Raw genomic sequence first — 21,725 nt, 5'->3', positions numbered from 1 at the left:
AGTTTCAAAAATTAAGTTGTACGTTTGAAGGAGTATTTTTGTTCCAAAAATACTCCTTCAGGTTTGTCATAAGTTTCTGAAAGTTTTTTTTGAGTATGGGTCTGTGTGACGTTAAATGGAGCGGAATTTCCTTATATGGTTCCTAAGGCACGTCTGCCGGAAGAGCGCGCGCTCCCGTATAGCACAGCACTGAGAGCACAACAGAATTCACTGATCAGAGCGAGAGCGTCGCGAAATGTCACAAAAGGAGTGTGTTTTTGGTTGCCAGGGCAAGAAAACCCTGCACAGATAAAAAAAAAAAAAAAAAAAAACAGCATTAAGGGACCAGTGGATGGAGTTTATTTTTACAGAGCATCAGCGGAGTTGTGCAAGTGATTTTGTTTGTTCCCTGCATTTCGAAGATGCTTGTTTTACAAACAAGGCCCAGTTTGACGCCGGATTTGCATATCGTTTATTTCTTAAGGATAATGCAGTCCCAACGAAAAAGGGTCACGATCGTGTGTTGGGACCGCAGGCGGTGAGTAAAACTGCTTCAAATATCTCTGTGTAGTTAACTTAGCTATCGGCGTGTAAGCACATCAAGTAAACAACATGCGATGTTGGCATCAAACTGCACTTTCCACATGTACAGCTTAAAAAAAGACGACATAAAGTGGAACTTAGTCATTTTCCAAAACCGCTAAGCAAACATATACAGTTTCAATACATACTACGTAGAGACGTCCTGCTGTAGTCGTTGCTGCTGCTGCTCTTGTTAAATTTCAGCCTCTGGATCTGATTCTGGATCATAAATAAACGGCTGAATCTGACTGTTAGCCATGGTTTGTTTTGGATGATGTTTTTTCCCTCACGGTAATGTCACAGTTTCTAGACGTTCTCAACGCAAAAGCATACTCGCGCTTGTGATTCTTTAGCTCCGCCCACACGCCACGCCTCCAGCCGCTCGTGTTTTTCCGGGAAAAAACGGACTAAAGAAACAGACTATCTTTCTCTTATAAATATAATGAAACTAAACACTTTTTGGAGTTATGAAGGATGCAGTACTAGTCTATAGGTACTCAAGATTAACAGGATATTGAGTGAAAAAGAGCATTCCACCCCCCCTTTAATCATGCTGCTTAATATTTTTGTGGAAACCTTGATACTTTTTTTTTTTAAGGGCTCCTATTGTAAGTGTAAGTGTAAGATGTAAGTCTCAGGTGTCCCCAGAGTGTGTCTGTGAAATTTCAGCTCAAAAAACCCCACTGATAACTGATTATACCACTTTTATAATTCCCATTTTGAGTGGTAGCAAAAACGTGCCGTTTTCGTACATGTATCTTTAAATGAAAATGAGCTACTGTTCCCTGCCCACTTTTCCAGAACAGGGCTGTGCCTTAACAGCTTTTGCCTTGGATACTCTGCCAAAAAAAAACATCTGTTTGGTTTAAATTATCATGTCTATATCATATCCGTTTAAACTTCTGATATACGGTTTTCTGAGCACACACATCTGAGGCACGTGCACAGAAAGCGGCCGTCACAAGACATGTGATTGATTGTTTATTGAAATAAAATGTTTTGTGACAATACAGTTCTTCACTGTCACTTCTGAAGAATTTAATGCCACACTGTAGAATAAAATTATTAATTTAAAATTAATATTAATAATAACTGACTAAAAAAATATTAAAGACCCTAAGCTTTTGAGTGATATGCAACGATATAGTGCATGCAGTACAGTTCATGCAGTTATTCCTGGACAATAAATAAATAAATACAATGGAAATTTACTGGTACTCTACCTTGCACTGCAGTAAAAAATATATTACGTGTCTCCTTGGCTTTCCCTATAAGCTGCTGTGGAATTTCCATTATTACTTTTACGTTTCTGGAGGACACTCAGAGTACTTGTCTAAAAGAGTAGAGAAAGGATTTTGCTTGTGTTTCTGTTGGCATTACCACTGCATTTCCATTCATGGGCTGTAGCCTTCGGGCTCTGTGGAGATGGTTTGTAGTTTTAGTGTGTTTAATGACTTGCAACATCCCTCCTTCACAAAAATCAATTCCAAAGTCTGCCCTGAGCCAGAAGTTGCAAGAAGTGCAGAAGAGGACTCGGTACTCAAACTCCCTTTTCATTTACATCAACATGTGATTTGAATGATTTTACCTATTCACTTGTTTTCTGGTTTCCCATGGCAATGCCTTGAATGAAACTAATCTCTTTTGTGGCTTTGCTCCACTGACCATAGTAATTTAGAAAGAAGATGGGGCCAGCAACAAGTGTGTCTGAATGCTGATGTGAGATGTCATCGCTGCCAGTTTGCTTTTGCTTAGCACAGTGCTTTTCAAAGAGATTCAATATCATCAGTCTGAGAGAAAAAGAAAAATGCTCTGTCTGTATTTTAACAGCAGTTCCTAGGCTGAGACTCTGAGCTGAATTTCTCACATAACAATGAAAATATTTCACATGTATGTCATAAACCCTTACATTTTTGAAGTCATGCAACTCTAGGACCTCATTAGTGCCATTTCCCATCCTGAAGATCTCGATGCGTTGTGCTGGATAGATTTCCATCATGCTCTCAGTCTCCAGTCCATCCAGTACGGCTTTATACTGATGATCATATACCTGCTCAGACACATACAACGCAACATACCGAATTAAAAACAAAAAGTGACACAAGAATATCCAATCTGTAGCAATAGCATGTCCCATTAAAAATTGACTGGATTCAATTGCATGAGATAAAATCTGAAAGATACATTTAAACCTAAATTTACTTTTCTGAGACTTAAAAAAAAAAAAAAAAAAAGATTTGAAGTCAACTATGGTCATTTTTAGTGGATGCATGAAGTTAGTTCCCCTCAAGTTCAATAACTCATGCTCATCGCATTAATGTGATGTTAACATGTTACACCAATATTTGATGGTAACTAGTGTGTATTATTAATACTTTAATAAATAATAATTAAATAATTGTTTTAATAGGGATGCAACGATTTTTTTTTTTTCAGAAAAAGTCAGAAGTTCAAAATTAAATATTTGGTACTTGCCGATACCAATACCTGTATTTTCATAGCATTTGTCATTTTTGCTCCACTGCAGCAGCTCAATATTATAATCACAAAACATTTTCCTAAAATAATGCAGGGAAACACACATTTTAGTTAGTTAGAAAAAGAAATAATAAAAAAATAACCACAAGGTTGACCAAAGTGCTGTACATTACATAAAAAGAGAACTTCAAACAGCAAAGTAAAATACACAAAGTAAAAATCATGTTGTTAAATGGCATAGATAAAAAAAAAAAGATTTAAACTTTTGATTTAAACATTGACACTGGTAGGCTGTTCCATAGTTTGAGGCCAACCCTTATAAAGGCTCTGCCACCTCTATGTTTAAGCTTAGTCCTACACAAAGAGAGAAGCCTAATCCAAGATCCCAGACCTAAGTGACCTAAACTAGTTATGAGGGAGTACCAAAACAGAAAGGTAGGCTGGAGCTAAGTCATCTAAACATTTGTAAATGAAGACTAAAACAATTTTTTTGCCACCGGCAAGGAGGAAAGCCTAGCAACAGCGTTCTGAACAAACTATAAATAGCATGTAGCAAATAGCAATACAATAGTCAAGACGTGTGGTAATGAATGCGTGGATAACTGATAATCTCTCTCTCTCTCTCGCTCTCTACATACCGTCAGATAACTTTAGTAACTTGTGCAGTTTGCTTGCTTGCTTTTGACATAACCGACCGAATTACAAATTTTCCAGCGATGTCTGTGATATTTACTCTACAAGCTCACGCATCTGTGCCACCACGCGCTCAATCCACTCAGCACGCTCTGCTTATCAGCTTGCACACATCCTTACAGGCCTGAAAATTGAATGTTTAACATTATATTAATTACATGTACTTAATAGATACCCTTAATCTCTAATAACTCAATTTTGCTCTTTGCTGTTCTGTTGTCACTGTTTCTTTTTTTTACCGGACACCACTCTGTTCACACTCTCTGATATCTGGCCATTTTTACGAGAACGAATACCTACTTTTTAACATCATACTTGTCATTGAAACCTTTTGTGAAACATTTTGCTTAAAATAATTGGATTTGTTTTGCTTTTTTTTATTATTATTATACTGTATAATGCAGTGCCATTCACACTTTTTAAGTGTCCAAAATATGATGCTGGACCTAGGAACAGCTATCCAGTGCTTATAACCCGCCTTATAATTGCCTCTCAAAAGAAGACATTTTGAAAAACTATTTCAATGTATGGACAAAAAGAGTTTTCAGAATTCCACAGAAGAAAGTAAGTAAAACAGGTTTGGGATGACATGATATCATTCTGTAAATGATGACAGGTTTTTTTTTTTTTTTTTTACATTTTCTGGTGAACTATCGCATTAATATGAACACACTATATGAAACTGTCCTGGTTGCTTATAAACACAAGAATTATATCTTTGTCAAAGCCAGTCAGTTTTCTCAGGCTGAATGGCAGCATGACTACCAACTCTATTAATGAATATGAACTGGCAGCTGCCTTTAGTTGCTGTAAGTACGCTTCAAGTAGACTCTGATTTGTCTGATTGTCTGAGGTCTCAGAAGCATATATGTTTTTTCCCATTGCCAGGCCTTGGAGCGTTGCTGTTTATCTCAGCACTTTCTTAAATGCTGTTTTTGGCCATGCATGGGTGGCTCTTCTCTGTCTACAGAAATGATTCATGCCCACCAGCCAAAAACCATGCTATTAATATTTATGTATGTGTTGTGTTATGATGAGAAATTACACTGCTGAGCTCACCCTCATCTGTCTCAGTAGCAATTCTGATAAATATGTTATGCTTAGACATAAGGCAAAAGATGCACACACACAAATATAATACTACATTAAGATGAATGTCAAAAATCTACGCGTTTTCTGATTATTAAAGTACTTTATGCAGTGTTGCATAGAGCAGAAAACACATCATTTAATATCGACTTGTTTGTCAGCTCTGTTGCAGAGAGTGTAATGTATTGAAATTAGCTTGGAAGTAACTTCTGCACGGATCTGTGTTTGTATTCATCCATAAATAAAGAAGAATGTATGTAAAGATGTGAGTGTATGACTGTGGTGATAGCAGAACTGATATGACTACAGTGAGTTGTAAAGAGAATGAAATATAGAATATTCCATTACTGAGAAGAAGTGGAGAGATATGTTTTTATTAGTGTTTTTATTCGTGCTTTGTTTATTCCTGCAGTTTGAGGGGTAATTTGTTCTGTCGATGCAATATTGATTGAAGTGACTTTCAGTCAGTCTGTTCTTCACACAAAGCTACTGTATCATATGACTTCAAAAGTTACTTTTGCATCCTTTTTTAAATGTTACAGCCCTGCTCTCCATTTGCATTCACTATATAGAAATGAGCAGTTGAAAATATCCAGAAATTCACCTTTTGCATTCCACAGAAGAAAGTAATACCGGTTTGGAACTACATGAGGTTGAGTAAATAATGACAGTTTTCATTTTGGGGAAACTATCTCTTTAAGAACGTAATGAAGAGTTAATGAACTGGGTGTCCTGTGAAGACCTTGTCAGTGTCAATACAGCTTGAAGCTACTGCAGGCATTCTTATTGATTAAAATTGCAGAGCTTTTTAAATCCTCATTCCCTGTTCATTTTTCTTGTTGTTGTTCTCCTGTATTATGACAAACCACAAAAGATTCCCCCTCCCCTTTAGCATATTTAACCTAATGAATTTTGTCTACTCTGTGCATTCCTTTATCCAAGTAACCTGAATAGATGACAAAATGTCTATATATTACAAAGAAATAATGATAATGAAAGTAAATTAGCTGAAAGAGTAATGGAGTTCAAGGCAAAACACAGAGAAATGTATTCATATTTAAGATCACTTGAGCATTGCATTGATCCGTGTGACAGTGTTTGCTATTTCAAATTTCATCCACCCAGTGGTGTAAATGCTACTCTGACTAACTCTGTTCTCGATTTCTTGTCTCCAAATGGTCCAAAATGCAGCTGTGAAATAAATACTCCAATTCTACTTGCTCTAGTTGCCAGTCTGATATCAAATTGTTTGTAATTTTTTAGTTATCATTTAAAAATCTGATTTCAATCAAGCCCCCAAATCTCTTTGACCTATTTGTCACTCAACCTTTTGTAATTCTACTGCGTTTCCTGTTTTTATTTTTTGTTTTTTACTGTTAGCTAAGTACAGCACTTTGTCCAACCAAGGCTGATTTTTAAATTTGTTTTGATTTAATATATATATATATATATATATATATATATATATATATATATATATATATATTAGGGGTGTAACGATACGCGTATTCGTATTGAACCGTTCGGTGCGACGCTTTCGGTTCGGTACGCGGTACGCATTATGTATACCGAACGGTTCGTTGGAGTAATTAATTATATTTGAAAAAAAAAAAAAAAAGAGAGAGATAGAAATATAATGATATGCGTTCAACAAGGTAGCCCAATAACCCAAACAACGTAACAGGCAACGCCCCTGACACTCCCGAAGAAGAAAAAAACACCATCTTATATGTTTATGTTAGGCTACTCAGCAGGCGCTCGCTCACTCAGTACGCGCTGAAGGCTCGTTGCAAAATAGCCAATGCGTTTAACAGACTAGAAATGAGAAGATCCCCCAATAACCAACAGGTCTGGTGTTTGGGTGCACTTTGGATTCCCTTTAAGCTATAATGGTGATGGCAAGAGAGCGCTCGGGCTCGCTCATGAGGCGTCAGTCTTTGCTAAGCAACAATGACGTGCTCTCTCCATGAGACGCGGAAATTTCAGCGAAGGATAAATGGATTTCCTGCTCTAAAAATCGCTTGCAGTAGCTCTGCTACTAAATTTATTTCAAAATTGCAATCCATATACAACTATGATCAGCTATTCCTTCATCTTGGCTGAGCTCTCAACCTTGTTACGGGAAAGGATGAAGCTGATTGGTTGGTTCTTGTCACATGACCCGCGGTGCGCTTGCGGCATTCTGAAAAGTTGAGATGTTTTTACATTTTGCTGTATCTAAAACGTATCGAACCGAACCGAACCGAACCGTGACATCAGTGTATCGTATCGAACCGAACCGTGAATTTTGTGAACCGTTACACCCCTAATATATATATATATATATATATATATTACCATTGTAATGCTAGAATGCTAGAATTTTCACATAACATATTAAACTTATTGCAATTTGAAGTGATTATGGACATTATTAAATTATTATTTTTCTGAGCACATACACCTGAGGAGCGCGCACACAAAACTGACAAACAGTTGTTTTAATTACATAAAAAATGCCGACCTTACGTAAACTTTATCTACTTGAAGATAAATATAATAAATATTTTTTTTTTAAATGTAAATCTTTAATTTGCCACAATCTAATGTCTTTGAATTATCTGCCGTTTTTGATTTTTCTTAGAAAATGTTGACATATACCAGTGATTCTCAACTTTTAGAATCCAAGGCTGCCCACATGTATTGGTTCTCTGATACTTCAATAGTATAAAATCGATAGTATAAAATAATTAACTGTGATTTAATTTTATGATTACAGAAGGTTCAAGAACTGTTCTCCATTTGTACAACAGTTGTTGAGGGGACAAGTTAAATTATGATATATATTTTTAATACATACATCAACTTTTAAATCAACTGACAGCCCTATTTTTAAAATATATTTCAACTTCTTTTGTTCTTCATGTCACAATTTCCTGGACATTTCTTTTTGCTTGCAATATTGTTTCGCTTAGTTGGTCTCAAAACAGTGAAAAATAGCTGTATTACAGGACAGAGAAGATGTAATATTGTATCCCTCAGAGATCATAAGAATGTACTGGCAAATTCAGAGTCTGCTCAAGATATATTGTTAAAACTGTCCCAAGTGACTAGGCCTTGAGCTCTCAATACCTGCCAAACTCGTCACTTTATAAAAGAGGCATTTGAGAAGCATAGTCTTTCTTTTGTTTACATTTTTGCAGGTATGTCATGTTACCACCACAGGAGCCTTTCAGACTTATGACAATCTACGCATTGAGAATTCAAGTAGATTACCCACAATCTACTTCCTGGTGATGCCACCTGGCTTCAATATACTTCAAGTACTCATGACAGATAACATGTGGAGAGGTTTTCAGAGTTCTCTTATTTACTTCTTTTCATCTACTGCATGTCTGATCTCTTAGGTGGCCCAGCATACGGAGACTCTCAGGAGAGACCCACCCCGAGGAGAATTAATAACAGACAAGGAAGCCAATGAAGTCTGAGAGTGGTTTGCATCACCGTGCCCTACTGAGGACGTACGTGAAAGGTCGTCTAGACACAGTCACAGGTGAGTGGAGGAAAGAGGCTAGTATGCAAATGACAGTGTGTCCCCTCGTTGTCCTTTAGGTCCTAAAAATACGACTGCCCATCAGAGCGCAACATGATGGCTGTCATTTATAATTGAGACAATGACTTCACTTGTGTCCTTACCCTGCTGAGAGGAAGACCTGAGATGTGCCAGTGTCAGCAGCACCGTTATGGTGCCAGCCTTACTATGGAAGAGTGTGATAAACTCTGGTAATTTACTTGTTTTTCAGCATGGGCCTCAAGAATATCCATATTCCTCTCAGAACTGCTATTTTATTTCTGTGCTTTATGGGTTTCTTGTTGTTTTAAGTGTACAAAGTGAGTGAAAAAATCCATCAGACTCGAGGGCTGACAGATGCGACCCAACGAAATAAGTACTAACTAGCTTTCAGTTGCCACTAAAATATAGCACTTTGATGCCGGAAGTGTGAGTACAGCTGTCGATTTAGCTCTGGTTTGGTTCTAATACAGGAATCACCTGCAGGGTGTGCGGTCGTCTCTTCCCCACTGCTTCTCTCCAGCAACACTGATCTCCACACACTCCCTGCACTCCTGCGAATGATGATTTAACAAGTACTATTCACATGTGTAGTCACGTGAACACAGCAAATTCCTCCCCGGGGTTGAGCTCCCCTCTGAAATGTTATATGAGTTTTTTTTGTCCTTCCTTCTCTGACTTCCCTATCTCTATTTTCCACGTTTTTCCCTTTATTTGGGGTGAAAAAGAAATACATTTTTCTTACAGATTAAAAACAACACAGCTGGAACTGTCACAGCAGCACCCACAGCAACACTGCCACTTTTACAACTTCTGCCATTAGGAAAATTAAAGACACCCTTTATTCGATCGACAGCTTGGCTTTCATCTCATAGAAATAGAAAAGACAAAAAGACACTAGTCTTTATAATGAAAGCTGGATTTTCAACAAAAAAAAAAAAACAAAAAGAAGAAGAAAGAAGAAGAAAAAAACCTCCTGGGTATATGCTGTAAAATGAAGATCCCCTCAGGAAATAACTTCTCCAGATCAGTTGGAGACAGCGGTGCAGATGGCATTCACATGTGCTCAGTGCATGTCACAAGCCACTGTGTGAGCTACTGTGTAGTTATTATTCTAGGAATTAAATGATATTCTCATTTCAGCGTGCACTAAAGATAACAATTCGCCCATTGATGGGCTCTTCATTACTGCTCTGATCTGGGCTGACTCCATTTTATCTGCCCTGAATGGTGAAGATAACAGCCGGTTCATTTCCATCACAGGTTCATCTCTATGAAATGCAAATGGTTTTCCTGTTCCATTTATTTCTCTCTTCAAAAGCATCAGATATCAGGTATTAGCCGCAGACCGCTCACTATGTTTGTGTTTAGTGTGGGGACAAACGCAAATATTTATTACATTTTTTTGCTGTTCTGAGACAAAGGAATTATGGAAGCAGACAGCGATGACAAGGCTTGTCAGGCTGTATGACCATTACAGTTAAGATGAATACAAAGGGAATGCTTTCAGGGCTGCCAGATGCATTTAGAACAGCATCTGGAGATGTCCGATGAAGACATGTGATGCTTTCCCGAACAGTCGTCTGTTTTGAAAATGGGAAGAACGATGGTTCACTAGCCAATATGGCTTTACAGTGGCATTTGTTCCTCAAGGAGTTTGAGCTTTTGCACCATCCAATTCACTGTCAGGTTATAGTTTATAGCTTTTGAAAGACCTCCAGAAGTTGGTATATACAGTATCTGTCTAAATTTAGAGGTCTCAATATCTTTGTAACCTAGCAGCTACGCTAACCCACAAAGGTCACGTTTGTTAAAATGAAAGAAACAGCATCAAAGGAACATCTGAAAATAATAGCAACCTCAGATTAGATTTTAGAACACATGCCGTGGAAATGCACAAGCTTGTTATTACGGGATGTTTAATTACAATCGTTTACACAAGGAACCGAGGCCAAGAGCATCTTGTTTTCTAGGGCTCTTTTGTGCCTCTTTCAGTTCTTATTATAGCTCTGTCAACAGCAGAGTTAAAATCAGAGTTAAAACTTTTACTTCACCAGAAAGCCTTAGCTACTTATTAAAAATAGAAGTGAGCTCCCTTGCGGACATTTTTGATGCAGAACAGAAGGGGTATGAATCACTGCTTGTCTATAAGCAGTTATGTTTAATGTGCACCACAAATAATAAACAATAGAGAGTGGGCAGGCACTCATCGCAGCAAAAATCACATTAGTGGATGTAGAGTGATGCAATAATGCAGAACATATTTCTTAATGCTGTGTGCACTTTGATGCAACAATACAAATGTAATAACTCACATGCCATACTTCACATCCTAGGCACCATAAATTGTTCAGTTGACTAAAAATGCCTCTTTATATCAAGATCTGGAATCTCAGTGGAATTTTTAATGCATAATTACAAGAAATCCTAGAGAAGGAATTTCAGTAACTCAGTTGTTTGAGAGCTGCAATCTCATTCCTTTATATTTATACTCCAGAGGTTCACTGAGAATTCCTTCCCAGGCGAGGGTCTCTCCATGAGGGGAGCACAATGACCCAGTTTCTCTGCCTGGATCCCCTGCAAGTCTCTGTCGTTTGCCAAATATGACCACCTTGCTGTGGTTGACTCGCAATTGCAGCTGCTTTTAATTTGCTTGGGCCTTTCTTCACAGCCAACGCATACTTGACTAATCTCACCAACCATTTTAAACAATTTGAGCTCTCACTGGCAATAAATCACTTTGATCCGAGCTACTGTGTGGGTAATAGAGCTATGTTCAGGAGGGAGGGGAACTGCGGAGCATAGGGAGCAATTGCGTTTCCCCCCTATATCAGCACACAGCTGTACAGCAGGCTCAGGGACTGGGACATTGCATTTTCAATCATTGTTTGCTTTTATGATCTGTTGAAAATTAACAAGCAAGTGCTATTTAATACCCTTCTGGTTGGGTTTACTCACACAGGTGGCAAAAAAAAAAGTGATATCAGAAACATGAATCATGCAATTTTGTGTTATATTCGGGCATCACATAGGTTGAAAGAGATCAACTTGCATATTTGAATGTGTTTTGGGAGATGGTTACTCTTTGCAAGGTGAGAAACATATATATTTTTTTTCTTTGCACTGAAGTTTCCAACAGTTGTCCCATAGGAAATATATAAAGCCCTTTCAACAGGACGAAAGAACATTTTCAGGACACTGGGTGATGCAACACTCCCAAGCTTCTGCTCTCGCAAACGTGATTGATATCTCTGTGCTGAAGGGTGGAAACAACTGATGTGGAGTTTATAAATAAAACCTCCAAAAGGTGACAAAAGACCTTTCCCAAGAATACTGGGGAGTATCACAGTTTTTTTCCCCTTCCTCTTCTTTCTATTATTCCTTTGCGGGATTTGAGCGACTGCTATTTGAGTGTAAAACACAATGATTCCTGTAATTGATTGTTCCTCTGAATGGCCTTGCAGTGTAAGAATGCAGTCCAATCTTCCGTCATAATAGGGTACAGGATACTGCATGAAAAATTCATCAAACACTGTTCAAAATGCTGGCACACTCTGGTATTTCTTTGTGAATGTAAAACAGATTTCACATGAAAAATATGGAGCTAAATGCCCATCGAAGAGCTGGATTCAGAACCATGTAGCCGCAGAGGAAATAACCTCCCCTGCTGTGGGAGAGAACGTGATGACCCCGATTGTTACTCATACTCACCAAAAATGACTAAATTGACTGAAGACATTCAATACTCTTAAGTGGCATTCAGACTGCTTGTGAGTGCAAACACTGTGTTTTCAAGCTTTCAGATGCACGGGATAATTTGATTAACCGCATTAGCTGCTAATGAGAAGAGAAATGTAGCTTGGCTGGGGAGAACTATTAAGGAGCTATTTCATTTGAGGAGGGTCCAGAAACTACAGGTTTTCTGAGTGAACGACCATTTTAGTTCACTAATGTGTATGAAAAGGTGCATAACAAATGCAAAATAACTCCGCTATGTATAGTTCACACAGGCTTGACTAAATCTAACAGAACAATCTTGAACTTTTAGGGGCAGACAATGGAAAATTGTGTTTAGACAACCATTTCCCTCCTAAAAACATTTATTTTCGAAGCCTCGGTTCATTCATAGAAGATCTCACAGGAGCTCTTGTCTTGAAAGCAGAATATTACTTATCTGACACTCCATCCTGCAATGTTGCAAGCAGGGAGACCTGAGGCAAGCGTTGAGACCAGAAAGAGCTTTAGCATTGCTCTGTTGTTAAAGTGTTTTTCAGGCATTACTGCTGCTGCAAAGCCCCAGTGATGGGAGTCATCATGTATTGCTCACATAGTAACAACATTCTGGTCTCTGCATGTGCTTTTGCCTTGGGTGAACGGAGGGGCAGCAGTTTATTTTGGTCTCTAAAGCCCAGCTCAAGACATAGATCTACATAAAAAGCATGGGAACCAAAGCTTGCCAAGTTTTCCAACTAAAGCTTTAAACGCCAGTGCACCAAAAGTTGTGATCCGAAGGATTAGCTTAGTAGTGGACAGAATAAAAATCTAAATACTGTGACAGAATATGTCAAGGTATTAGTTACAAGTTATTATCATAAGCTCCTAATGTAGCCAACTGAGGAGCCTTCAAAGTTTTTCTACATTTCTTGCATATTAACTATATTTTATCTTGTACTAAGGTCACTTGTAAAAGCATTCCCTCATTACCACGATTAGATAAACAAAATTGATAAGTAAATCTGTAAGAATCTGCTATTGCTATAAAAATATAAGTTTCTAGAGTTAATATTACCAAAATTATACTAAATTAAAGTCATTTCCTTATTGATGCATGTTTTTAGTAAAACATGGTATATGTAGCACTACTATGCAGCATGATCAAGTACACAACCCAGTAAGTATGATGCATCCATAAATGTAATTCCCTTTTATTCGTATGTTTTACCTTTTTTGTAATAGCTGTGATTTCTCATATACTGACTATGCAATGCATGACGTATATCACAGGCCTCCCTGAATGAAGTTTAAGAACATATCTCTCCAATGTTGATGATCAAGTATTTTTGCAAGTATTATCATGCAGAGCAAGTATAGTTTGGAGGATTGTGTCAACAAAAAAGTTCTTAGGGGCAAAATTGTGTTAACCTTTGGTGTGTAAATGCAAACACAGTCTTGCATTTACTGGGGATTTCAAGTGGACAAGGAAGCAGAGAGCTCGTTGAATGTCGCTCTTTCACATAACACATGTAATGTATTACATGCATGCAGCTATTTTTCACATTCCCAATGCAATCAGTTATATTTTAATGTTTCATCATTTTGCCCCATTAAAATATGTAAATGATGTGCCCAGTTATTAAGTGATGAAGAGTTTCAAAATGTGTTTAAAGTTTCTTGAAAATAAGCTAATACTCTCAGCCAAGCTTTCTGGAGAGTTGTATTCAGCTGTAAACTTGTCATGTGCAATACATCTGTTTACTGCAAATACTGACACTGTCTGAGGTTTTTTTTTAAATTACTTTCTTTCAAGAGCTAAACTGACTTGATTTTGCGTTGTGCCATCAATGCCTCTATAAGCAGAGAGCAAAATTATAGACCTAGGTTGAGCACGAGCGAATCAACACCTTGTGTTTACTTTTCTTACAGACTTTGTCTGTGTCATTAGATGAATGAGCTCCACATCGCTGATGAAAATCATTTCACATTTCAACAGCTTTTGAAAATATCTGCAAGGTCATTGGTGCTATTCAATGTACCTCATCCATGCTGTTCCACAAATCTAATTCCCCATTCCCCCGAAAGCTCAGTGGTGAGGAGTGAGATCAAAGATTGACATGTTTAATTAAATTGATAATGGGCTAATTAAGCTTTTTGTGCATTTTGACTACTTTATATAGCTTATTAGGATGCAAAGATGATACTATGTTATTATTTGTGTATTTGTGTTTTCTGAAGCAAGTTCAAGGTTTTGACAAGATGCCACACCTTTTGCATGATTCTATTTCCTGTCTAGGCTAGTGGTCAGTTAAAAAAAAAAAAGATTTGTCTAGTGACCTAAAGTTTGCTGTTTTTTTGTTTGGTCTAATTTTTTTTTTTTGCCTTGTGATGGAAATATATTTTTCATTTAATAATTTCTTTTTCATATTCATTCATTTCAATAAAATAGCGTCTAACATTTAATAATTAGAAGAACATGCAAAATATATATATATATTTTTAATTATTTAAACATTTCTATATACTGATTCAACTTCAACTATGTGTCCTAAACTTCTTAAACATTGTTGTGTTATATTTTAGAACAGTCAATGCATGTGTGTGTACTGGTATAACTACTTCTGTCATGACAACTCTCGGAGGGACTGGCATGGTAATGTATTGATTATATGTCTTTGTTTAAGGTGTATATTTTTCTTAATATGGTGGTGCTGCTGCAAATATACATGAAATAGCCACCATATAGCATACATGAATCATCTCATGCCAGATCTATACAGGTGGAGCTGGGGAAAGTGGAGGGTTTCTGAAGCAAGCTGCAACTGCTATGTTAGGCCCTAGACATATATGTGAACAGTGAGCAGCGAGCTCATTGAATACCAATACAGAGAGAACCAATCAGCTGTGCCATATGATAATGATGTTATTAGGTCAGATTTAGTTCGACCTATCGCATTGCACCATCTAGAGTTTCATGCCATAACTCTGTATTTGTGAGGACTAAATGTAATTTATATAGTGAAAGATCATGACATTTTACTGCTCCTCTAGTTAAAAAGGTTTACATATGAGTTGAGTTCATTCAAATCTAGTGTTCAGAATATGTTTCTGTGAGGGGTAGGTTTAGAGGTAGGGGGATAGCTAGAAAATATCATTAACCTTACTGTATATAAAATCAATAGAAGTTTATGCAATGTCTTCACTAAGATAGCAAAAAAGATTGCATGTGTATGAAAATATTCAGATGTGATCCCCTTTGTATTTGTTAACATTTGTGATTTAATAACAAATTTCAGTAACTGTAACAGATTGCAGTTATGTTTATTTTGTAATTAAATTACATAACTCATTTACATGTAACTGCTAATGATCCATTAAGCATTATATAATGTGTGCTAATGATTTATTAATTAAAGTTATTATAAAGTGTTACCATTGTTTAACATTGTGGTTGTGTCTTCGAAACAATATGAACATATTCCAGTTTCTTAAAACATTAAAAAGAAATTTAAGAAGTTTTGTGATAGACAGTCGCTGTGGCACACAGAATATGTTGAAGAGATAAATTATCCACTGATCAATTTCAAGGTGTCTGTTGGATTGCTGCCATGTCAAGTGAAAAGGCTAGCTATGTGATGTATTATTTACACACTGGTTCCACTGTCGTCTTTGATGATGTCTGTTTTGTTTTTCTCTGTACCATGCAAGTTTGCTTTCAGCAGGTCATGAAAATTCTGTTATTTTGCCAATGATATTATGCTATAATTTTAATGCTGATAGTTTAAAAGACATGATGCTTAACAACATTCCAGCCCCCAACTAGTACGCAGGTCAATATTTTGCATGAATGCCTCTCTCATTGGAAATCTTTCAGCTCCCTAGGAGATGCCAATCATCTTTGAGTTTAATATTTTATCACTGAATCAAGCCGGGTCTCCCAAAGGGCTATTAACACTGACTGACTAACAGAAGCACATCTGCTGGGGTATGCTGGGAATCTACTTTTGATAAGTGGCACACTGAAGCAAAAAAACAAAACAAAAAACAACTGGATCAGTCCAGTAATATCATCACATTGATGGGTGACTGAGTTTTTAAACTTGTTAAATTGTTAAAATTCAGAGACTGATCTCATAACATAATGGGAAATTCACCTAGACTATTATTCACACCTCAATGACTGTGAATTTAACTCCATATCTGGCTGACAATTTTTACCATTAATCCATTTGAAATAATTAGGCACATTCTGTGGATCTGGATAGTGTTAAGAACAGTTTCAGAAAATCAATCTGATGAAATCTACTCTTATGTGAGAGAGCTGTGTGGCAGGAATAGTTTTTGGCACCCTGTGTAGAATCGAAACAGGATGTGAAAGCTAATTCAGAATCTAAATTGTGCAAGAGAAAGAGAACTGATCTCTGTTCTGTCCTCCGATTTTTAGGGGTCGACGTTTTGATGGATAAGAGGAAGAAACAATGGAGGGTAAGGAAAATGGGCAGCACATCCATAATGAAGTAGAGAATATTTAATGCGTGCTGCTTGCAAAGACCAAGTACATCATTGTGAACCTGTATTTGTCTATCTATCTGAGATTTCCCAAAATGTACTGATGCTAATATAACTTTGCTATGGAGTGGCTGGTTATCTATGTGTAGATTCCAATCCATTGTTGCCAGAGCAACGAATGACCGGTGACATCATGTAATTATTCTCCCCTCTTTTTTTCTTTTTGGCATATGTGAAATAGATGTGAATCATAATAAATATGGGAAAATGTCTACTGAATTATACACAGGATATGTAATAAAATTAATAATGGTGACCCAAATCATTATTTAATTGTTATTATACTTAAATTTTGAAGATTAATTTGAATTGAATAACAAAAAGAGTAATTTACTGAATTTGAATTATTGTAGTTCAAAGATAATCAGAGTAATGCATTCAAGGAAATTAATTTCTCTCTGAAAAGCTTTAAATCTTCAAACTTAAGGCTTTGTCATGAATTAATGAATTAAGTTCATTATGTTCAAATTTAAATCACAACTGACTTATCTGTAAGCCCCTCCCCTCAAACGCAGATGAGCCGATGGCAGTCGAGTATCAGTTGCATGGGGAGCAGAACTTGGACATCTTTAGATTTCAGTGTCATAGAGAAACATAGGAGGATCTGAAGCTTCCATTGGTTTGATGGTGTTTATGTTATGAAAATGGAAAAACCATGTGCCTGTGGTACTTGTAACACTGATTCCAGGTATCCTGAGAGGATAGGCATTATAATTTATGTTATTACATTTCCTAAACCCAAACAAAACAGAGAAAAATATCCCTAAGCATTCAACCCCAATCCCAATGAAGACAAAAACGTTAATTTTCTGGTTGTCATACTCTCATTAAGTTAAAATTTTCATCTGCTTATGCAGAACGTTAGTCATCTTGCGTTTCAGCAAGCTAAAACTATAGCTAACGTGAAAGTTAGTCAGTCAATGCTATTACAAACCTAAATAGAGAACTGTTCTCACATCATGTACAGTATAGGGAAAAAACCCATAAACGAAGGTCTCTTCATGTTAAACTGGTTAAATGTAAATTAATTGAATTGTACCCTGCGATACATGAACAGTGTTGATCCGGGATGTTGTTATCTGCGATCTTGATGAACATTAGACTTCTCCCACTTGCATTGTGATCTGTAAATCCTTGATTCCAAATTAACACCCACAATGTTTATTTTAAAATCTTGTATATATCCCTCAATAGCACATTTAAGTCCCACTTAAATGGTGGTCCTTCTGTGTCCAAAATGTATAAAAAAGATATAGGTTTTCACAGTGACAGCTGTCAAACTCTGTTTGTATGCCTGAGTTCGCAAAAGTAACTAAGGGGGGCGGGGCTTACCAATAGGTCAATTCTGCATCCTCAATTTGTGAATAGCACACAGCCATGTTTGTTGTTTGAAAGTGAAGCTGTTGACAGAATCCATTACATGGCTTTTTGTTTATGAATTAATAATTATGCAAATAGGATTTATTTCAGTTGTTCTGTTTTTTTATTTATTTTAATTTTGTCTTTGTCCGTGAGGTCATTGTTCCTGATATAAACATTAAAAAATGGCTACAAACTTATTATTTTTGCACAGGCTCTCATTTTTCTGTTCATAATAATTCACCGGAATCTTAAGTAGCACCTGAAAACATATAAAACAGTTCTACAGGCGTTTACAGTCCACCTGAGAGCCCCTGACTGGGTAGAGCGGATGTGTCATGTTCCCCTGCCTCTGCTTTACAAGGGAACAGTTTGCTTCAGCCAGGTGGAGGTCAGAGTCTATTGCATCAGCTCGGTAAAAACACGAGCTCGTAAGTGAATAAATGAGTCTGATGAGTGAAATAAAAGAATATTGCAGACCCGAAAGCACCACCCGTCTGGAGGGAATTCTAGAAGCAGCTGCTCGGATTGGCTGGTCTGCTTCATTGCTGTAATTATTTCCCCTCAAGACCTGAAGACCTGAGGATTTTCGACACAGAGAGAGAAAAGGGGCAAACAAAGATTTGGCCTATTTTAGGACTGCTTTCATAAAGCAAACAACACTGCCATCAAGCCTTACTGGAGTCTATCCAGTCTGCTTCCTGCAAGGAAACTGACATGACAGCCCAACCCGGGGGTCGTTCCTTGCCTGGCACCTGCCACTATTACTGGAGAGCAGGTGCAACTGTGTTCATTAGATACACATCAGGACACAGAAGTCCTAAAGAGCCGGTTGGGGGCACATTTTGCAAGGCTGCCTTGCAAACACAACATAGCAACAAGGTGAGTGAAGTAATTTCAGCTTGAATAATGGGGGGCATCTCGTGAGCCTGACAGACATGTGCGCACGAAAGCAATTTCACAGCACCTCTTCGTCGCTGTTCGTGTGATCTATTCATGGTGTTCACCAAAACTGTGGCCGGTATGACAGACACCCGTGGTTCAGGCCTGATAAGGTAGTCTGAAAGAACACGGCTTGGGTGCTGCATGTGTGTCTGTCAACCACGGTTCCTTAAGAGACCGTGGGCATTCAGAAAGGTCAGAAAAATAGATGACATCAGCTTACTGCAGCGGATATTTTTTGGATAAGGTGCAGCAGTGCTATTATGTATGTCATTTTAAAGGCATTTGCTTTAAATTTGGCTATATTAGGTGATATGACAGGCATCTAATCCCATAGGAACCAGTAGAACAATAATTAGGACCTGGAAAACATGATGGTGATGTTGGACAACATGCAGTTGCACAGTTAAGATGCACGCGCGCCCATCTTAAACACATAGTAGCGTAGAGAATGATGGCTAACTATTCCCTGGGCTTCTGTAACAACATATGTTTGTAAGTAATTAAAAGAAGTTTCCAAGCGGTTACTATGTCATATTGAAATACAATATGGTGAGCAAATTACCTTTCAACATCAGTTTACCTTTCCACAGGAGACCGGTTTGCTTCTTCTTGCTGCCACATGGAGGTACTGGCAAAGACAATCTCCTGCTCTATTGATGTATTGACTTCTAATTAGTTTGTCAGAAGCTGTACCTTTTAAGAGCATGGGAATAATTGATGTCTTACCTAGAAAAATTAGGAAAGCGAGAAACAATTGAGACATTTAGTCTAAATAAGGAGAGGCGGGGCTTATGAAATATGCATTGTTGGTTTGAAATATTCATATCTAAGCTACAGAATTGTGATACTCGGAGTTGCAATAGTTGCACATACAGGTTTCACTGTTGATGTCAGCACTTGAGGCATAGTGTGTGTGTGTGTAAAACACACACATACATTGCTTGCCTTATTCCCCCCCCGACTGTTGTTGAGAAGAGACGCCCTAACAGTTAGGCCTATTATTGTGTTTTGGAGCACCATTATTCTGCTCATTGCTGGATATCAGCGAATACGCAGGCCTTTAGTTAGCCAACCAAAGCAGTTTGAGTGTGATCACTTGCTCTCGAACTCCAGCTTCCAGTGCCATTAAGCCCATTACATGCCCTGTGAGAATCTTCACTGCTTCAACATCTCAAAGTGATGATTCCTCAAGAAGGAGCATGAAATATCTGAGTCACCGCAAACACGTTAAAAGTATTGGCTGTTAAACGAGTAACATCCTCTGGAAGAATTTATGCATAACATAGTATATAAGGTTTGCATGTCTGTTGACACTGTGGTATTGACAATTACTTACACACTGCCCATTTCTGGGTATCAACAAGAACTGAGAAACTATAATGAATAATATCTATGTTTTGCAGTTCCGGTCATTGTTGCAATCTTATAAAAAACTATGTATTCAGTCAGCCGTTTTTTCCAACTCTGTGATGTTATTGTTTATGGCAAGGAAATCAAGACTGGATTCAGTCAGTTCCAAGAATACTAAACAGTGTGTGCAGATGTTTCTGTGTCTTTCATGTCCATTCCACAATTGTTATTCTAATCATTTCCTAATTAATCCACAGCCATGCACCATGCTCAATAATATATCTTGGTCTCCACAATAGATTTAGATTTTTTTCTTACCTTCCCAGGGCTTGGGCTCCATATATATCTCAGACTGAAGATACAGAAAGCCAATATCAGGAATACTACACTCAGAATGATGGCGGCACACTGGTAAGCACGATACCTGGCCTTTCTTTCCTTCTCTTTCCCCAGCTCAACCTATAGAAAACAGTCATTTTATCACGCATTTCTATATTTATATGGTGTGATTTCATGTACAGGTTTTACACATTTCATATTTTATGCACCACAATGCTCAATTAAGAAAGAAATAATCACATAGGCAATTTGAATTCTTCCGAGATCAGAACAAAAGGTCACATTTATTGAAATTAAAAGTTTTTCTGATTAAATTCCCGCAGCTTATGGCTGCAAATTAATAAAAAGAGCCTTTTGTTCCGGCTGAGTTCCAGGAGGGAGAGTCTAAATGCTTACTATTCTCAGTGTAGTGCTCCACTATCTCTCAGGACATGGCCAATCACAATTATGAAATATGGAGGAACAAGCTTCAATTAGCCAACGTCTCTTACTGAAGAAGAGAAGCTTAAAGAACAGAAATAGCAGTGGTGACCAGGGGGCAGTGGATTTTTAGAGCTTATAACCTAGGCGTCTATGAATGCATGGTTTCATGCTTTGATGAAATACTGAATAATGCACTTTATTATAATAGTAATGTTGAAATGTTGGTGTTAGGTCTAATTAAAATGAAATAAATCTTTAAATATACAACTGAAAAGTCCCACTAACCTCCTGAAGTTCAGAGGTTCAACTGTATGTATTGTACTTTTAAAACGTGAGTGACAATTTATTTCTTCCTTTTGGCTTTTTATAGTTCGAAGCACATGAGTCGGCAAGTGTTCTTTACAAGTTAGCAGGTTATTATTATTAACACTTCTGAGTAATTAAAGTTTTCTACTTTGCTAAAACATCTGGCCGGACCAAAGTCAACACAGTTTTTTTTTCTGATTACTTTGGTGAGGTCTGTAGAACGGAAAGTGGCGCCATCATTTATTTCACTTTGTGACAGAATGAATAACAAAATGAGGCAGACTTTATGCAAAACAGTCAAAATGTGGCTTGTGAGACCACATCTGATTTATATAGCAGTCTGCAGCTC

General features: G+C 37.4%; 1 protein-coding gene across 1 annotated transcript in view; it reads right to left on the bottom strand.

The window, feature by feature from the left end:
* LOC128027473 (tenomodulin) overlaps nt 1-21,725 on the bottom strand; it is a 35,538-nt gene that overhangs the window by 12,230 nt on the left and 1,583 nt on the right. The window contains exons 2-3 of the mRNA XM_052615132.1: nt 20,627-20,767; nt 2,471-2,611 (exon numbers count right to left, since the gene is read on the bottom strand). Of these exons, the coding sequence (XP_052471092.1) occupies nt 2,471-2,611; nt 20,627-20,767 (282 nt within the window). The remainder of the gene's footprint in view (nt 1-2,470; nt 2,612-20,626; nt 20,768-21,725) is intronic.

This window comes from Carassius gibelio, chromosome A14 (assembly GCF_023724105.1).
Source record: "Carassius gibelio isolate Cgi1373 ecotype wild population from Czech Republic chromosome A14, carGib1.2-hapl.c, whole genome shotgun sequence".
NCBI classification, from domain to species: Eukaryota; Metazoa; Chordata; class Actinopteri; order Cypriniformes; family Cyprinidae; genus Carassius; species Carassius gibelio.
The sequence above is the reverse complement of the archived record's forward strand: the minus strand, read 5'-3'. Positions and strand labels throughout refer to the sequence as shown.